Source organism: Chelonia mydas, chromosome 8 (assembly GCF_015237465.2).
Source record: "Chelonia mydas isolate rCheMyd1 chromosome 8, rCheMyd1.pri.v2, whole genome shotgun sequence".
Classification (NCBI taxonomy): domain Eukaryota; kingdom Metazoa; phylum Chordata; order Testudines; family Cheloniidae; genus Chelonia; species Chelonia mydas.
This window is the reverse complement of record NC_057854.1, coordinates 58279005-58292856: the sequence shown is the minus strand read 5'-3', so window position 1 is coordinate 58292856 and position 13852 is coordinate 58279005. Positions and strand designations below refer to the sequence as shown.

The following is a 13852-nucleotide window of genomic DNA, read 5'->3' as shown; positions in this document are numbered from 1 at the left end:
GCCCATGATGCCAGCCTCCTTTGCTCGCTTGTTAAGTTTTCAAATAAACACCTTCATGCTTTCCCCTATGCTGCCACTCATGCATTGGAGAAACTCCCCATAATTGTCCACACAACTGTCCTCCTTCAAATCTCTCCTTAAACTCTTATACCTATAAAAAATTGAAAATGGTTAGTGTGCTGAGACCACACCGTATCATGTGATGAGTCTTTTCTCAGTTCGCCTGTTGTCTTTTGATTTATACTTAGATTGTTAAGATATTTGGGGCAGGGCCTGCCTTTCTATTATGTATTTGTACAACACCTAGCACAATGGGTTCCTGGTCCATGACTCGGATTCTAAGGCACTGTCACAATGCAAGTAAATAATAGTAAACACCTAAGATTAAAATCTGTTTACAAGATATATAATGGCCTAATGTCTTATTTTAATGATGATGATTATTTTTTCTTCTTTTCGTATGTATCCTGAATTGTAAAGTGGTGTATCACTCTGTATCACATATGTTGATTGTTTATAACACTCTTTCTTCCCTAAACCCATTATCGAGTGAAATTAAATTACTGAAAGTCTTCATCATTCCCAATCAATTGCAGATTCTGTGGTGGTGTAATTTACTTAACCAGTGCCTTATCTGGATCTCATTTGAACATATTCCTTAATTTTTTTTTAAAATTGTTCTGCAAAAAGAACCTTTCTAAGAAAAGTTTGCGTAGTATAAAAAATGAATCTCATAGTTGGACTATGCAAAGAAATTAAGTATCTGATGTAGAATTTTTTCAATGTATTCAGAGATTTTACAGGTATCTTTGCAGACCCAACTTCATCTAAAATCTCTAATGTGCATGTTATAAGCCGTATTCTAAATTTAGTGCCATAATTATATGGAAGCAAAATCAACCCTTGGATCCTAAGTGCTTTGACGTTAGTGAAAGTGCTGCTTATGAGTTTCACAATTAACCTCTGTATATTTGTCATTTATGGAAGCCAGAAGGAAAACTAAATGCATCAAATGAACAAAACTTTGTTCCTTCAGTGGATATTTGTTTTAAAACTTAGCTTTTCACAGGAGCCTAAGGGACCCAGGTACTGAACTCCTATTGAAATTCAAGTAACTAATTTACTCAGTCTCCTTTGAAAATCTCAACCTAAATGTCTCTTTACCATCTATGTGTATATATACATTGGGCTCAATTTAATTCCTTTGACTTCAGTGGAGTTACTTCTGATTTACACCACCACAGGTGGGAGGGATACTAATGCCATTGTATTTAGATCAGATTGTGTGTTTCTTTTTGAATGTTTTGGAAACAATGATTTCTCTGTATAGTGTCCGGGAGGCAGGAAGCACAATACAGGGAAAAGGCAAAAGAAATTTGCATGTTTTTTTGTGTGCAGCTAGAGAGCATTTAATATCACTGAACAGTAGAGCATGCCTATATTGTGGTAAAAAAGTTAAGTGCAAAAAATGGCAGCCATACATTTCCCAAAAGAGCAAAGTAGTAAAAAATGAACATATGCACAAAGAATTTGCAGAAGATTATTTGTTAACCACCACATTATCATTCAATCTATCCTACAAAAGCTATAGCAGAGGATTATGTTATTCCAGAATGTCAAAACAGAGTATAGAGAGCCAATTTCTGTAAGAGTTACACCCATGGAAATCTGAAGTCAGTAGAGGCACTCCATTTTCAAATGTGAAATTCTAGACAGTGTAAACGCACATAAATAAAAATTGTATAACAGTAAGATAACCATAAACAATACTTCTGGAATATATTTTTTCCTTGCCAAGTGTTAGTCATAAAAAAAGGATGTTATACAGAATAAGTAATTTGCAAACAGTGTAGAATATAGGCGAGATCCGAAGCTGGTATAAATCAACATAGCTACATTGAAATCACTAAAGCTAAGATGATTAACTACAGCTGAGGATTTGCCCCTGTATATTTTGATCACACAAATCTATACACTATACCAGACATAGTATTTAGATATCCTCATGTATCCATCCATTGTTATACGAAATGGAATGAGCCTGGAGAGGGAGAATAGTGTTATGGATAAGGCATTGGTTTGAGACTCAGGAGATCTGTCTTCAGTTCAATTCCTATATAACCTTGGACAAGACAGTCAAATTCATTCTCTTGGGGTGTAAACTCTTCTGGACAGTGCCTGTTCCTTACTATGTGTACATACAAAACCTAGCACAATGGGGCCCCCCCACTATTAGTGGGGTACTAATTTAATACAAATAATGAGAGATGGAAGAATGTATATAACCAAACACTGTCCCTAATGCCTTACAGAAATATTAAAGATAAATTTTACCAGAGTGTGCTTCCTCTATGATTTATATGGAAAGTGCCTGTCATCATCATCATCTCCTGCGCTCTCGATGCAGATTTATGTTTTATTTCCTCCAACAGCATTTTTCTGGTCCTTCCTTCCTTCCAAATTTGTGTATTTTTTCCCTTCTATCGATTCCTAAGCCAGGGTGGTTATTTGATGTGGGCCCACTTTCAAGAGATTTCCCAGTCTCTGCTAGAAACCTACATGCTTGTATGTAATAAGACTGAGTCCAGAAAGGAGAAGAGTTAGATTTCTACCATACAGAATTTGTTTCTTTTGTTCTAGCCGATCCTGTTAGTCAGGTCCATGAAGGCAGACACATTGTATTCATGCAGGGCCCCATAGATTTAAATTAGACTTTCCACAGGCATAAGGTCTATCCAGGGACACCCAATTGCAGATGCTGAGCCTTAGTAATCTATTGGTGCTGAACTTTAGATAAAGTGACTATAAAGTTACTATATTTATCTTGCTTTATAGTATTTCTCCTTTTTGGTATTGGGAATGATTTTTCTATAGATAAACTTTAAAATCGAAGAGTCTAGCACTAGTGCCAGGGATTCAGCTATACCTGCAGATATGTGCTCATTCCACCTCTGCTGGGAACCCAAGAGTACACAATATTCAATGTATTGTACAAATGTGGGAAATGATTCAAAAGATTATTGTATTAGGTGACAGAAAGAAATCCATAGCTTTTCATTGCATTTGAAGTTTAATAACTTACACATCTTTAAAACAAAAACATTTAAAATAGGCAAGATTAAAAAGCATGAACTCTACAAAAATTTCCTAAATGAATCTCAGCAATATTGCCTTGCAAAACGTGAATTTTTTCATCTTGCATACATATGATCAATGCTGATATTTCACAATATTGGTTAAAAAGAATTTTCATATTTGCAGTTGGTCAGTAATAGAAACCTGGATAACAGATCCCCACTTCTAGCAGATGACAATGGGGAAAAAAATATTTTTGTGATGTCAAGACTTCATAGAAGAGCTGGATCTGGCTGAGCAATTTTGGTGTAGTGTTGGAACCTCTACCTCAGAAATTAAGATGAGCAACATTTTTATCATGATTGTTACATGCCACATCTTGAAATCAATATTACACTTCAGACAGTGCAGAATGAAGGCATAGACCAGAATCATAAGCAAGGTTGACTTGGCTGTTTCAGAATGGATTGGATGGACATCTTCTTGATTATCAGTCCAAACTGCCACTGACTGTGAATGGCCCTTCCCACAACGCTTCCATTTTAGGGGCCTGGAGCACCTTTAAGACCATGACCTGGTCCCCCTACTTTGAAGGAACACTCTCCGGCATATTTATCATACCAGGCTTTTTGCTCTTTTTGAGCATCCTGTAGGTTTTCTTTAGCAAGGGCTAGAGAGATTCGGAGGGTGTTTTGAAGGTTGGTTACAAAGTTCAGAATGTTAGTTCCTGGAGAAGGTGTAAATCCCTCTCATTGCTGCTTCACCAACTGTAATGGCCCCTTAATCTCACGGCCATATATAAGTTCAAATGGTGAAAACCCTAAACTGGGATGTGGTACAGCTCTGTAGGCAAAGAGCAACTGTTGCAACACTAGGTCCCAATCATTGGAGTGCTCATTTACGAATTTATGTATCATGGCCCCCAAAGTTCCATTAAACTTCTCCACCATGCCATTTGTTTGATGGTGGTAAGGAGTGGCAACCAAGTGATTTACCCCATGAGCTTCCCAAAGGTTTTCCATAGTTCCTGCCAGGAAATTAGTTCCTGCATCTGTGAGGATGCTACAAAATCATGCATCGATGTCTTGTCCACAAACCCAGGGTTTTTGAACATCATTATTAGTGCCATAGCATAGTCGCAAAAGAAGCAAATTAAATTAATAAAATAAGGAAATAATATTGAATTTAAAAAAATAGATGTCTTTGGACTGTATCATGTACTTTTATTTTCTCTCTGGCTGATCATCTTTCTTCTAAGCTCACCCTACATTGAATGAATGGCACAGACCTGTTCAGCAAATAAAGAGTCTGTGGCATGCATATAATACAGCTGGGCATATTTGGCACAATTATGCTTCAGCCTTTTGCTGTTAGGTAACCAGCCAGTAACCAGTTTTTTGGGGAGTGGTAGAAACCTGTAGTTACTTTGTACAGAAGAAGGAGTGAACAGTTTTCATGGACTTTCACAATAGCTTAGCTCATGTGTTTCCATTATAGTTTCAGTTCTCTGAACTAGAGTTACTAAATCTTTTCTCACTTGCAAACCAACCAACTCAAAGCCGTCATCCTTTGCTACAAGAGACTTGGCCCTGAACTTTAGAGGACTCCATCCAATAGCTGACCTATCATTTGGACTGAAAATAAGTGGGCATGTAGCTGGTAGCACCTGCTACTAATTCTTTACTCCTTGATAGCACCAAAACGGGCTGCTGGTTTTGGCTCTTTAACAGCCGAGGAAGAGGAAGGGATAGGCATCTAATACCTCCAGTGTTTGTATGCAAGGCATAATTGGTTTTCTTGAGTAGGAGCCAGCACTGATGCTCTGCTGTTCTGGAGGAAAGTGTTATTTTGATGAATGGTACCCCCACTGACTTTGGAACACAGGCTTTACCATATTAGGAAGATCATTAAGACTGTCTGGTCTACTGTTAGTGTTCTGCCTCTGGCAGTGGACAAAACCTGATATTTCATATGTCAGAGGAAGAATAATGCATATGCAGTATAAAAAGTGGTTAGAGAGCTGGAGAGATTGTAGTAGAAACAATGATTACAAGGTTATATTATATATATTTAAACTTGGCTAAGCAATAACTAAGCAGGGACATGACAATACTTGCAGGGTGTAAAACACCAGGGAAGAAGAGGAATTATGTGGAATAATAATACAATTAAGAAAGAGGAAAAATTAGGCATAATTCCAGGAAAAAGAAGCTTCTTGTGAGTGCTATCTGGTATCCCATGGAATGGATCACAGTCAAGCTGGGTTGCCACAGGAATTGGTCCTGGGACCAGTTCTCTTCAATATCTTCATAAATGATTTAGATAATGGCACAGAGAGTACACTTATAAAGTTTTGAGAACAATACCAAGCTGGGAGGGTTGAGAGTACTTTGGAGGATAGGATTAAAATGCAAAATGATCTGGACAAACTGGAGAAATGAATTTCATCCTGTTTACTTCAGACCAATGCGGACAAATGCAAAGTACTCCGCTTAGGAAGGAACAATCAATTGCACACATACAAAATGACTGCCTAGGAAGGAGTACTGTGGAAAGGGATCTAGGGGTTTTAGTGAATCACATGATATGAGTCAACAGTGTAACACTGTTGCAAAAAATGTGATCATCATCCTGGGATGTATTAGCAGGAGTGTTGCAAGCAAGGAATAAGAAGTAATTCTTCCGCTTTACTCCATGCTGATAAGGCCTTGGAGTATTTGGTCTGGGTGTCATATTTCAGGAAAGATGCGAACAAATTGGAGAAAATCCAGAGGAGAGTAACAAAAATGCTCAAAGGTCTTCAAAACATAACCTATGATGGAAGCTTGGAAAAAATGTGTTTGTTTAGTCTGGAGAAGAGAAGACTCACAGGGGGACATGCTAACAATTTTCATGTACATAAAAGGTTTTTACAAGGAGGATGGAGAAAAATTGTTCTTTTTAACCTTTGAGGATAGAACAAGAAGCAATGGGCTTAAAGTGAAGCAAGGGCAGTTTAAGTTGGACATTAGGAAAAACTTCCTAACTGTTGGGGTAGTTAAGCAATAAGAAATATTGCTTATTAAGAAATAAATTGTTAGCGAGGTTGTAGAATCTCCATCATTGGAGGTTTATAAGGGTAGGTTAGATAAACACCTGTAGAATGGTCTGGATAATACTTAGTCCTGCCTTGAGTTCAGGGGACTGGACTTGATGACCTCTTGAGGTTCCTTCTAGTCCTACATTTCTATAATTCTGTAACCTCTGAGGTTTGTGGAAGCGCCATCGCTTGACACACTAGAAATGAGTTAAGTATAGTCCTTAGTAGATGGAAAAATAGGAACAACCCTTAGTAGTAAGATGGACAGAATGAACTAATCCATCATCTTTTATGATTCAACAGTAGCCATGTGTGTTTTTTGTGGAGAAAGGGTAGGGAATTCTTCCTGAACTTTTTTGGCCCTTAAATGTCATATTTGACAATACCTATCGTAGCATTTATATCTACAAATACTATGGGTCTGTGATCTTAGTTTCTCTTTCTTTGTAGAGAGGGGGTACTTCCTCAGCCCACTCCAAACCAATCTTGCCCCTGCTGGTTGAATAAAGTCTCAAACAGCAACATCCCTCCATCTGGGGTTTGGTTTCATATCAACACAAAATATCTCAAACAGGAGGTTTGGGATCTCTCAGGATTCCTTCTTGCCAACTCAGTCAATTCCAGACTCTTAAGTCTCACCTTAGGCTTCCCCATGTAGAGGTTCCTAAGCAGCTCCTTCTACTCATCAACTAGGAATTATTGCTGGTCCTTCCTCAGGCCACATGTCCAGGACAGCACACTTCTGCTTGTTGAGAATAGGTTGCCACTGATATCTCCCAGAAGGACTGGCTCTGAGTCAACCAGATCTGTGCTCTCAGTTCTCCAAATACTACAGTTTAGGAGGGGAGCCAGGCAGAGATCTGAGTTGGGTGTTGAACCCCTTACTAGCCCAAGATCAACCTGTGACAGGGACACAAAACTGTCCAGCCATTTTTAAAATTCAACTTACAACTTTAGTCCCCTGACCTTCTATAGCAAAGACTGCCCCAAAGGCTGATTACCTGCTGTGTGAAAAAATTATTTCAATTTAGTTGTTTTAAATCTACCGGTCATTAAATTTATGGAACAATCCCCTTGTTTGTGTATTATATATAAAACAGAAGTACAAGACCCCATTAGTGGTGGAACTGCTAGTAGAGATAATAAAACCGAAGAAATTTTATATTATGTTAGAAGACTAACACAATACCTGGATGTATAAAGAGAGGACTTTTAAGAAAGAGAAAGGAGGTGATATTGTCTCTGAATCTGGCATTGGTGAGCCCAACTGGAATACATATTCTGGTGTTGATATTTAAAAAAAAAATTGGACATGGTTCGGAAAAGAGCTAAAAGAATGATTTGTAGTCTGGAAAACATGCCTTTAAAATGAGACTCTAAAGGACCTTAATTTCATTTATCTGGGAGAAGATTAAGAGGCAACTCAATCATGGTCTTTAATTATTTACATGGAGAAAAGACATCTGACACTAGAGGTCTCTTTAATCTAGTTGACAAGGGCATGATGAAATCCAAGGGTTTGAAGTTGAAATCAGTGAAGTTCAAACTGTAAATAAAATATAAGTTAACACTAAAAGTAATTACTCATGCTAATAGATTATTAAGAGATTTGGTAAATTCTTTATTGGTTGGTGTCTTTAAATCAGGCTTGTCTGTCTTTCTAACCAACATGCCCTTGTTCAACCACAAGTTGTTGTTATAAATGTAGGAATCATTGGGTAACATTCTATGGTCTGTGTTATGAGGGAAGTCATGATAATCAGACTAGATTATCATAATGATCTCTTCCAGCCAAAAAATCTATGACACTGAAAATCCAAGGAGAAGTGCCAACTATCTCGTATAATGTTTTCCCCTTTTTCTTTATTCTCCATGTGTTTGAAACTCAGTTTTGACACAGATCATTAGCCGGACAGTAAGTTTGTAAGAAAAGACTCCAGAAAGATATAAAATGTATTTTATATGAATATTTAATTAAAAGCTTGCATTTTAATCTTGCTGTCAAAGCATCTTTATCTTCATGGTACGTCCAGGTGCTATAACTGAGGTAGCTTTTTTGGATATGTTGAAATGAAAGCACCCAGTATACCGACAATCACAAAATATGTAATAAGTTTTCTTCCACAGTTCTTCTTCATTAAGTTATTGATTAAATCAGGTTAATATATAATCAGCTTTGTCCAAGCACAAGACAGTGGTATGTAGTATTTGGGTATTCAGTTGTTCAATAGCTAGGGCTTACTTCTGTAAGAGAAGAATGTTTTGTTAATTTATTTTGGTATTAACTTAAAGGGAAACAAAATCCATTTCAATAGAATCATAGAATCATAGAATATCAGGATTGGAAGGGACCTCAGGTGGTCATCTAGTCCAACCCCCTACTCAAAACAGGACCAATCCCCAACTAAATCATCCCAGCCAGGGCTTTGTCAAGCCTGACCTTAAAAATATCTAAGGAAGGAGATTCCACCACCTCCCTAGGTAACGCATTCCAGTGTTTCACCACCCTCCTAGTGAAAAAGTTTTTCCTAATATCCAACCTAAACCTCCCCCACTGCAACTTGAGACCATTACTCCTTGTTCTGTCATCAGCTACCACTGAGAACAGTCTAGATCCATCCTCTTTGGAACCCCCTTTCAGGTAGTTGAAAGCAGCTATCAAATCCCCCCTCATTCTTCTCTTCCACAGACTAAAATAGTGCAGGAGCAGTCGAGATTTGTGATGGTACATGTTGTCACAGCCTCATGTCTGCTTCAGAGTAGAGTACATTTGTGGGAGACAATCTTTTTAAAAAAGTAAAAAAAGGGTTTAAGTGATTTCTAAACTATGGTCCATGGACCACTGGTGCTGTGCAGACTCTTTGCTGATGGAGAAGTTTGTGACTCCAAATAATTTGACAAATAGAAAATAAAGTGCTATTTATCACATGACCTATCCCAGCCATTCTAACTAGTTAGCCATTTGCATTTCATTGTGTATTACAGCCCACAATCTTTATTCTTGTCTTGCATTCTGGATTTTTTGTATTCTGAAAATATATGTCATCTCTTTATTTAGCTGGGACTTTCTGTAGGGTTTTTCAAGCACTCTAAAAATGAATTTTTGCTTTTACATGATATAATTTCAAAAGGGGGGAGGGATATATCCGTCCAAGTGACAATCCTTTTACCCTAAAAAGCAGCCCATATGTTATATCACTGTAGTAGCCACAAACCAGACCATGACTTTACTCTGAAGAAAAACCAAAACAAGAAAAAAAACAAAACAAAAGCGCTTCATAAAGGCAAAGCTACTGCAGACATTGAGAAATAAAAATAGTCCCTTGATTAGATTTTGAGGACAACATGTCCTTTTGCTAATAACTCTCTGCTGCATCTTAATTGGTAAGTAAATCAATAAAAGATGTGTTTATTGCTGCTTAATTGACTTGTTTGCTTTCATTGCAATCACTGATTTATTTTGAAATGGGGGATGGGTGCATGTTGCATATGGTCTTTGAATTTATTTAGCTTCATCTTTACATAGAAAAGCGCATTCTGTTTCCGAGAATCTGATCTGCTTGAAGAATATGTTTCAAAATCAGGGTCAAAAGCACCAGAAACTTCAGCAAGATCTCTGCTGAGCCAAATGGAGGCTGACAATGTCTTTCTAATGCCTTTAAAGTAGTGAGCTAAAGTAGACAGGGAGATTATTGTGCAAAAGAAATTGTGCTCTTAAAAATGATATTTTTAATTTCCTTTACAAAGTGCTAACAAAAAACCCTTATTTCATGTTGAACCTTGTATAATTCTGAAATTATATTCAGTGCCTAACAAAATCAAGTTGTTCTGGAATTATGGTCACATCACAGGCTGAACAAAAGCAATAGGAACTGGTGCATCCTAAGTGGCTTATTTATTTCTTCTCCAGATGACAATTTTGTTATGGAGTATTCCCTCCATTTCTAATAAATAATACTTGTTGCATGTTCCATGTGCATATAATCCATGACAGAGTATCACAAGCAAGGCTTGTTGTAATACATTGCCCCTAGCTAGGGAACAGAGCGGTGTACTTTGCAAATGAAAACATTTGTCTGAATGATGCATTTCTGAATGAGGATTGTTCTGTTTTGCAGAGAGTTTGGCCGCTGGAAAGTAAACAATCTAGCTGTTGAAAGAAGAAATTTCCTCGGCTCCCCACTGCCTCTCGCACCAGAATTCTTTCGCAACATAAGACTACTAGGACGTCGCCCAACCCTTCAGCAAATCACAGAGAACCTTATCAAGAAATATGGGACACATTTCCTACTGTCAGCTACCTTGGGAGGTATGGTCAGTGATAGGAAACAGCTTCGTTATGCATACAGCTCCATTATAAAATAACCACAAATGGTCAGAGTGTGTATAAATTGCTACTTTTATATTATCAATACCATTAACATCAAATCCTTCAATTGACTTTTCTAGCTAAGAACATAGGGCCTGACTGAAGATCCCTGAAGATCTGAGGTCTCTGTCTTGTTAATGCTTAACCATCATTTTGTTCACCTTATGTTCGATCAACCAATACAAAACCGTTTTACTGATTTATTTGGACATTTTTAAACATTTTGCAGAAATTCAAAGGCATGACATTTTGCATTTTTAGTCAAAATAGTTCTATTTGCAAGTGAATAACATGAACATTTCCAATTTTTCAGTTATGAAATTTGGAAATCGGACTAAAACAATTGGCCTACAGAACAACGAAGTTCATAGGCCCACTTCCTCATTGCATCCATGCTGAGCTCACTTATGATACTGGCTCAGTTACGATACTTTGATACCTGGCAAGATACTGGACCAAATAATTAAACAATAAGTTTTTAAGAACCTAAAGGGTACTAGGATTATAAGGAATAGCCAACATAGATTTGTCAAGAACAAATTATGTCAAACCAACCTAATTTCCTTCTTTGACAGGGTAATTGGCCTACTGGATAGAGGGGAAGCTGTAGACCTGTTATAGCTTGATTTAGTAAGGCCTTTGAAAACAGTCCCACGTGACTCATAAGCAAACTAGGGAAATGTGGTCTAGATGAAATTACTATAAGGTGGATGCACAACTGGTTGAAAGACTTTATTCATGAAGTAATTATCACTGTTCCTTGTCAAACTTGTAGGGTGTATCTAATGGGATTGCACAAGGGTTAGTCCTAGGTACTACAGTACTCAATATTTTGATTGGTGTCTTGGATAATGGAGTGGAGAGTATGCTTATAAAATTTGCAGATAACGCCAAGCTTGGAGGGTTTGCATATCCATTGGAGGACAGGATTAGAATTCAAAATGACTTTGACAAATTGGAGAATTGGTCTGAATTCAACAAGATGAAACTCAATAAAGACAAGTGCAAAGTACTTCATTTAGGAAGGAAAAATGAAATATACAACTACAAAAAAGGGGACTAATTGATTAGGAGGTAGTACTTCTGGAAAGGATCGGTTGGTTATAGTGGATAACAAATTGAATGAGTCAACAATGTGATGCAGTTGCAAAAAAGGCTATCATAATTCTGGGGTGTATTAACAGCAGTGATGTATATAAGACATGGGAGATAATTGTCCTTTTCTGGTGGCATTGGTGAGGCCTCAGCTAGAGTAGCGTGTCCAGTTCTCGGTGCCACACTTTAGGAAAGGTGTGAATAGATTGCAGAGTCCAGAGATAAACACCAAAAATGATAAAAAGGTTTAGAAAACCTGACCTAAGAGGAAAGATTAAAAAAAACAAAAACTGAGCATGTTTAGTCTTGTGAAAAGGAACTTGATGGGGGACATGATAAGCGTTCAAATATGTTGACGACTGTGATAAATTGTTTTCCATATCCACTGATGGTAGAACAAGAACTAATGGGTTTAATCTGCAGCAAGGTAGATTTAGGTGAGATATTAGGAAACACTTTAAGGGTATTTAAGCACTGGAATAGGCTTGCAACAGAGGCTGCGGAATCCCCATCACTGGAGATTTTTAAGCACACATTGGACAAACACCTGCCAGGGATTGTCTTGGTTTACTTGGTCCTGCCTCAGCTCAGAGCACTGGACTTGTTGACCTCTCAAGGTCTTTTCCACACCTTGATTTCTATTATTGTGTTCTGGGTCAGGTCTTTGCAAAGAAAAAGCATTTGGTATCCAAGGCAGGAGAACAAGCCATCATGTTGCCCCAACATATGTTTCATGGGGACCATAACTGACTCTCCATTGATAAGACACTTCTTCCTTCACTGCAGGCAATTGTGGTGATGGGAAAGAATAGAGCCCCCAGGTCCACCCTGTCTAAGACACTGGGGGTTCTTTCTGAGTTCTCTGCTCTTTGCCATCCTTCTATCTCAGGAAGGCTGCTCCACAATATTTAGTCTTTAAGCAGAATGATATTTTGCTGTGACTATTAGAGTCCCTACTACAACTCATTCAAATATTGGGCCCAATTATAGTAGCTGAAAGATGCAGCATCAACAGAAGGCAGTCCATCAACAAATGGATATCCAGCTAGGAAACCTTTTAAAGCTACTTTGCTGTAGATTCTGCATACTATTGCTCCATCTTCCTGAGAATCAGGCTACAGTTAGTCTGTTAAATTAAATTTTTCAAAACAGGCCAGAAATGTACTTAAACCTGATCCCATTAACAATAAGGGAAGCTGTGTATCTAAATCCCTATGTCATGTTTTGGAAAATGATGGTTCAATGTGTAACTAGGATCCGGTTTCACAATAGATTGAAGAACTCTAGGATAGGGGCTGTTGGAGGGTCCAAGTCCAGCTGCATTGCTCAGTGGTGAGATTCTGTGTGGCTAGCAGTAGGGAAACTCAGGACCTTCTGCTCCACCAGGGCCCTGTGACCACCAGGTTCCAACCCAGGGCCCTCTGACTAGCAGGTTGGATATATGGCCTGCCAGGTAGATGCCACTAAACCTGCTCCCTGAGTCACCTCGTACCATGGCCTCTACCTCTCCAAAGTCACAACAGAGCTAGGCTTGGGGACTCTTAGGTTCTCACTGACTGTGGGCTGGAGGCTCTTCTCCTTCAATCATGGCCCACCATTCCTGGTCTCTATGAGCTCTGGAAGCTCAGCAGCAGGGTCTGGTCCAGGCAGTGAGGAGCTCGTATGGCCTCTCTGCAGGTGCTAACAGCATAGGACTACGCCCTTGCTCTGTCCATCATGACTGAACAGGGTGCCTCCCTTTTAAGATCTGCCTCCAATGTGAGTATGCCCAGCAGGTGCAGCTGGGTAGGGCCTTCTGGGCCCAATGCAGCTCGTTAACCCTTGGCTCCCCCATGTGGAGCTTATACACTCCATCATGGAGGCCTAGTGTTAAATACAGAGTACACCTGTACCCCAATATAATGCAACCCGATATAACACGAATTTGGATATAACGTGGTAAAGCAGCACTCTAGGGGGTGGGGCTGTGCGCTCCGGCAGATCAGCGCGTCAGCGTGTCTGGCTCCGACACGCCGCTCTGAGCAGCGTGTTAAGGGTGCCGAGCCGGGGCCGAAGGGTTGGATAAGGGGCAGAGGGTCTCGGGGGGGGTGGTGGTCAGGGGACAGGGAGCAGGGAGGGTTGGATGGTTCAGAGGTTCTGGGGGCAGCGCGGTCAGAGGACGGGGGTGTTGGATAGGGCGTGGGAGTCCCGGGGGGCCTGTCACGGGGTGGGGATGTGGATAGGGGTCGGGGAAG

The 13852-nt window shown here is 39.1% G+C and overlaps 1 protein-coding gene across 4 annotated transcripts in view; it reads left to right on the top strand.

Annotated features, from left to right (window-relative positions):
* BRINP3 (BMP/retinoic acid inducible neural specific 3) overlaps positions 1-13852 on the top strand; it is a 293883-nt gene that overhangs the window by 152072 nt on the left and 127959 nt on the right. For all 4 annotated transcript variants that reach the window (XM_037907555.2, XM_007062979.3, XM_037907556.2 and 1 more), the window contains one exon: positions 10273-10463. In XM_037907555.2, the coding sequence (XP_037763483.1) occupies positions 10273-10463 (191 nt within the window). The remainder of the gene's footprint in view (positions 1-10272; positions 10464-13852) is intronic.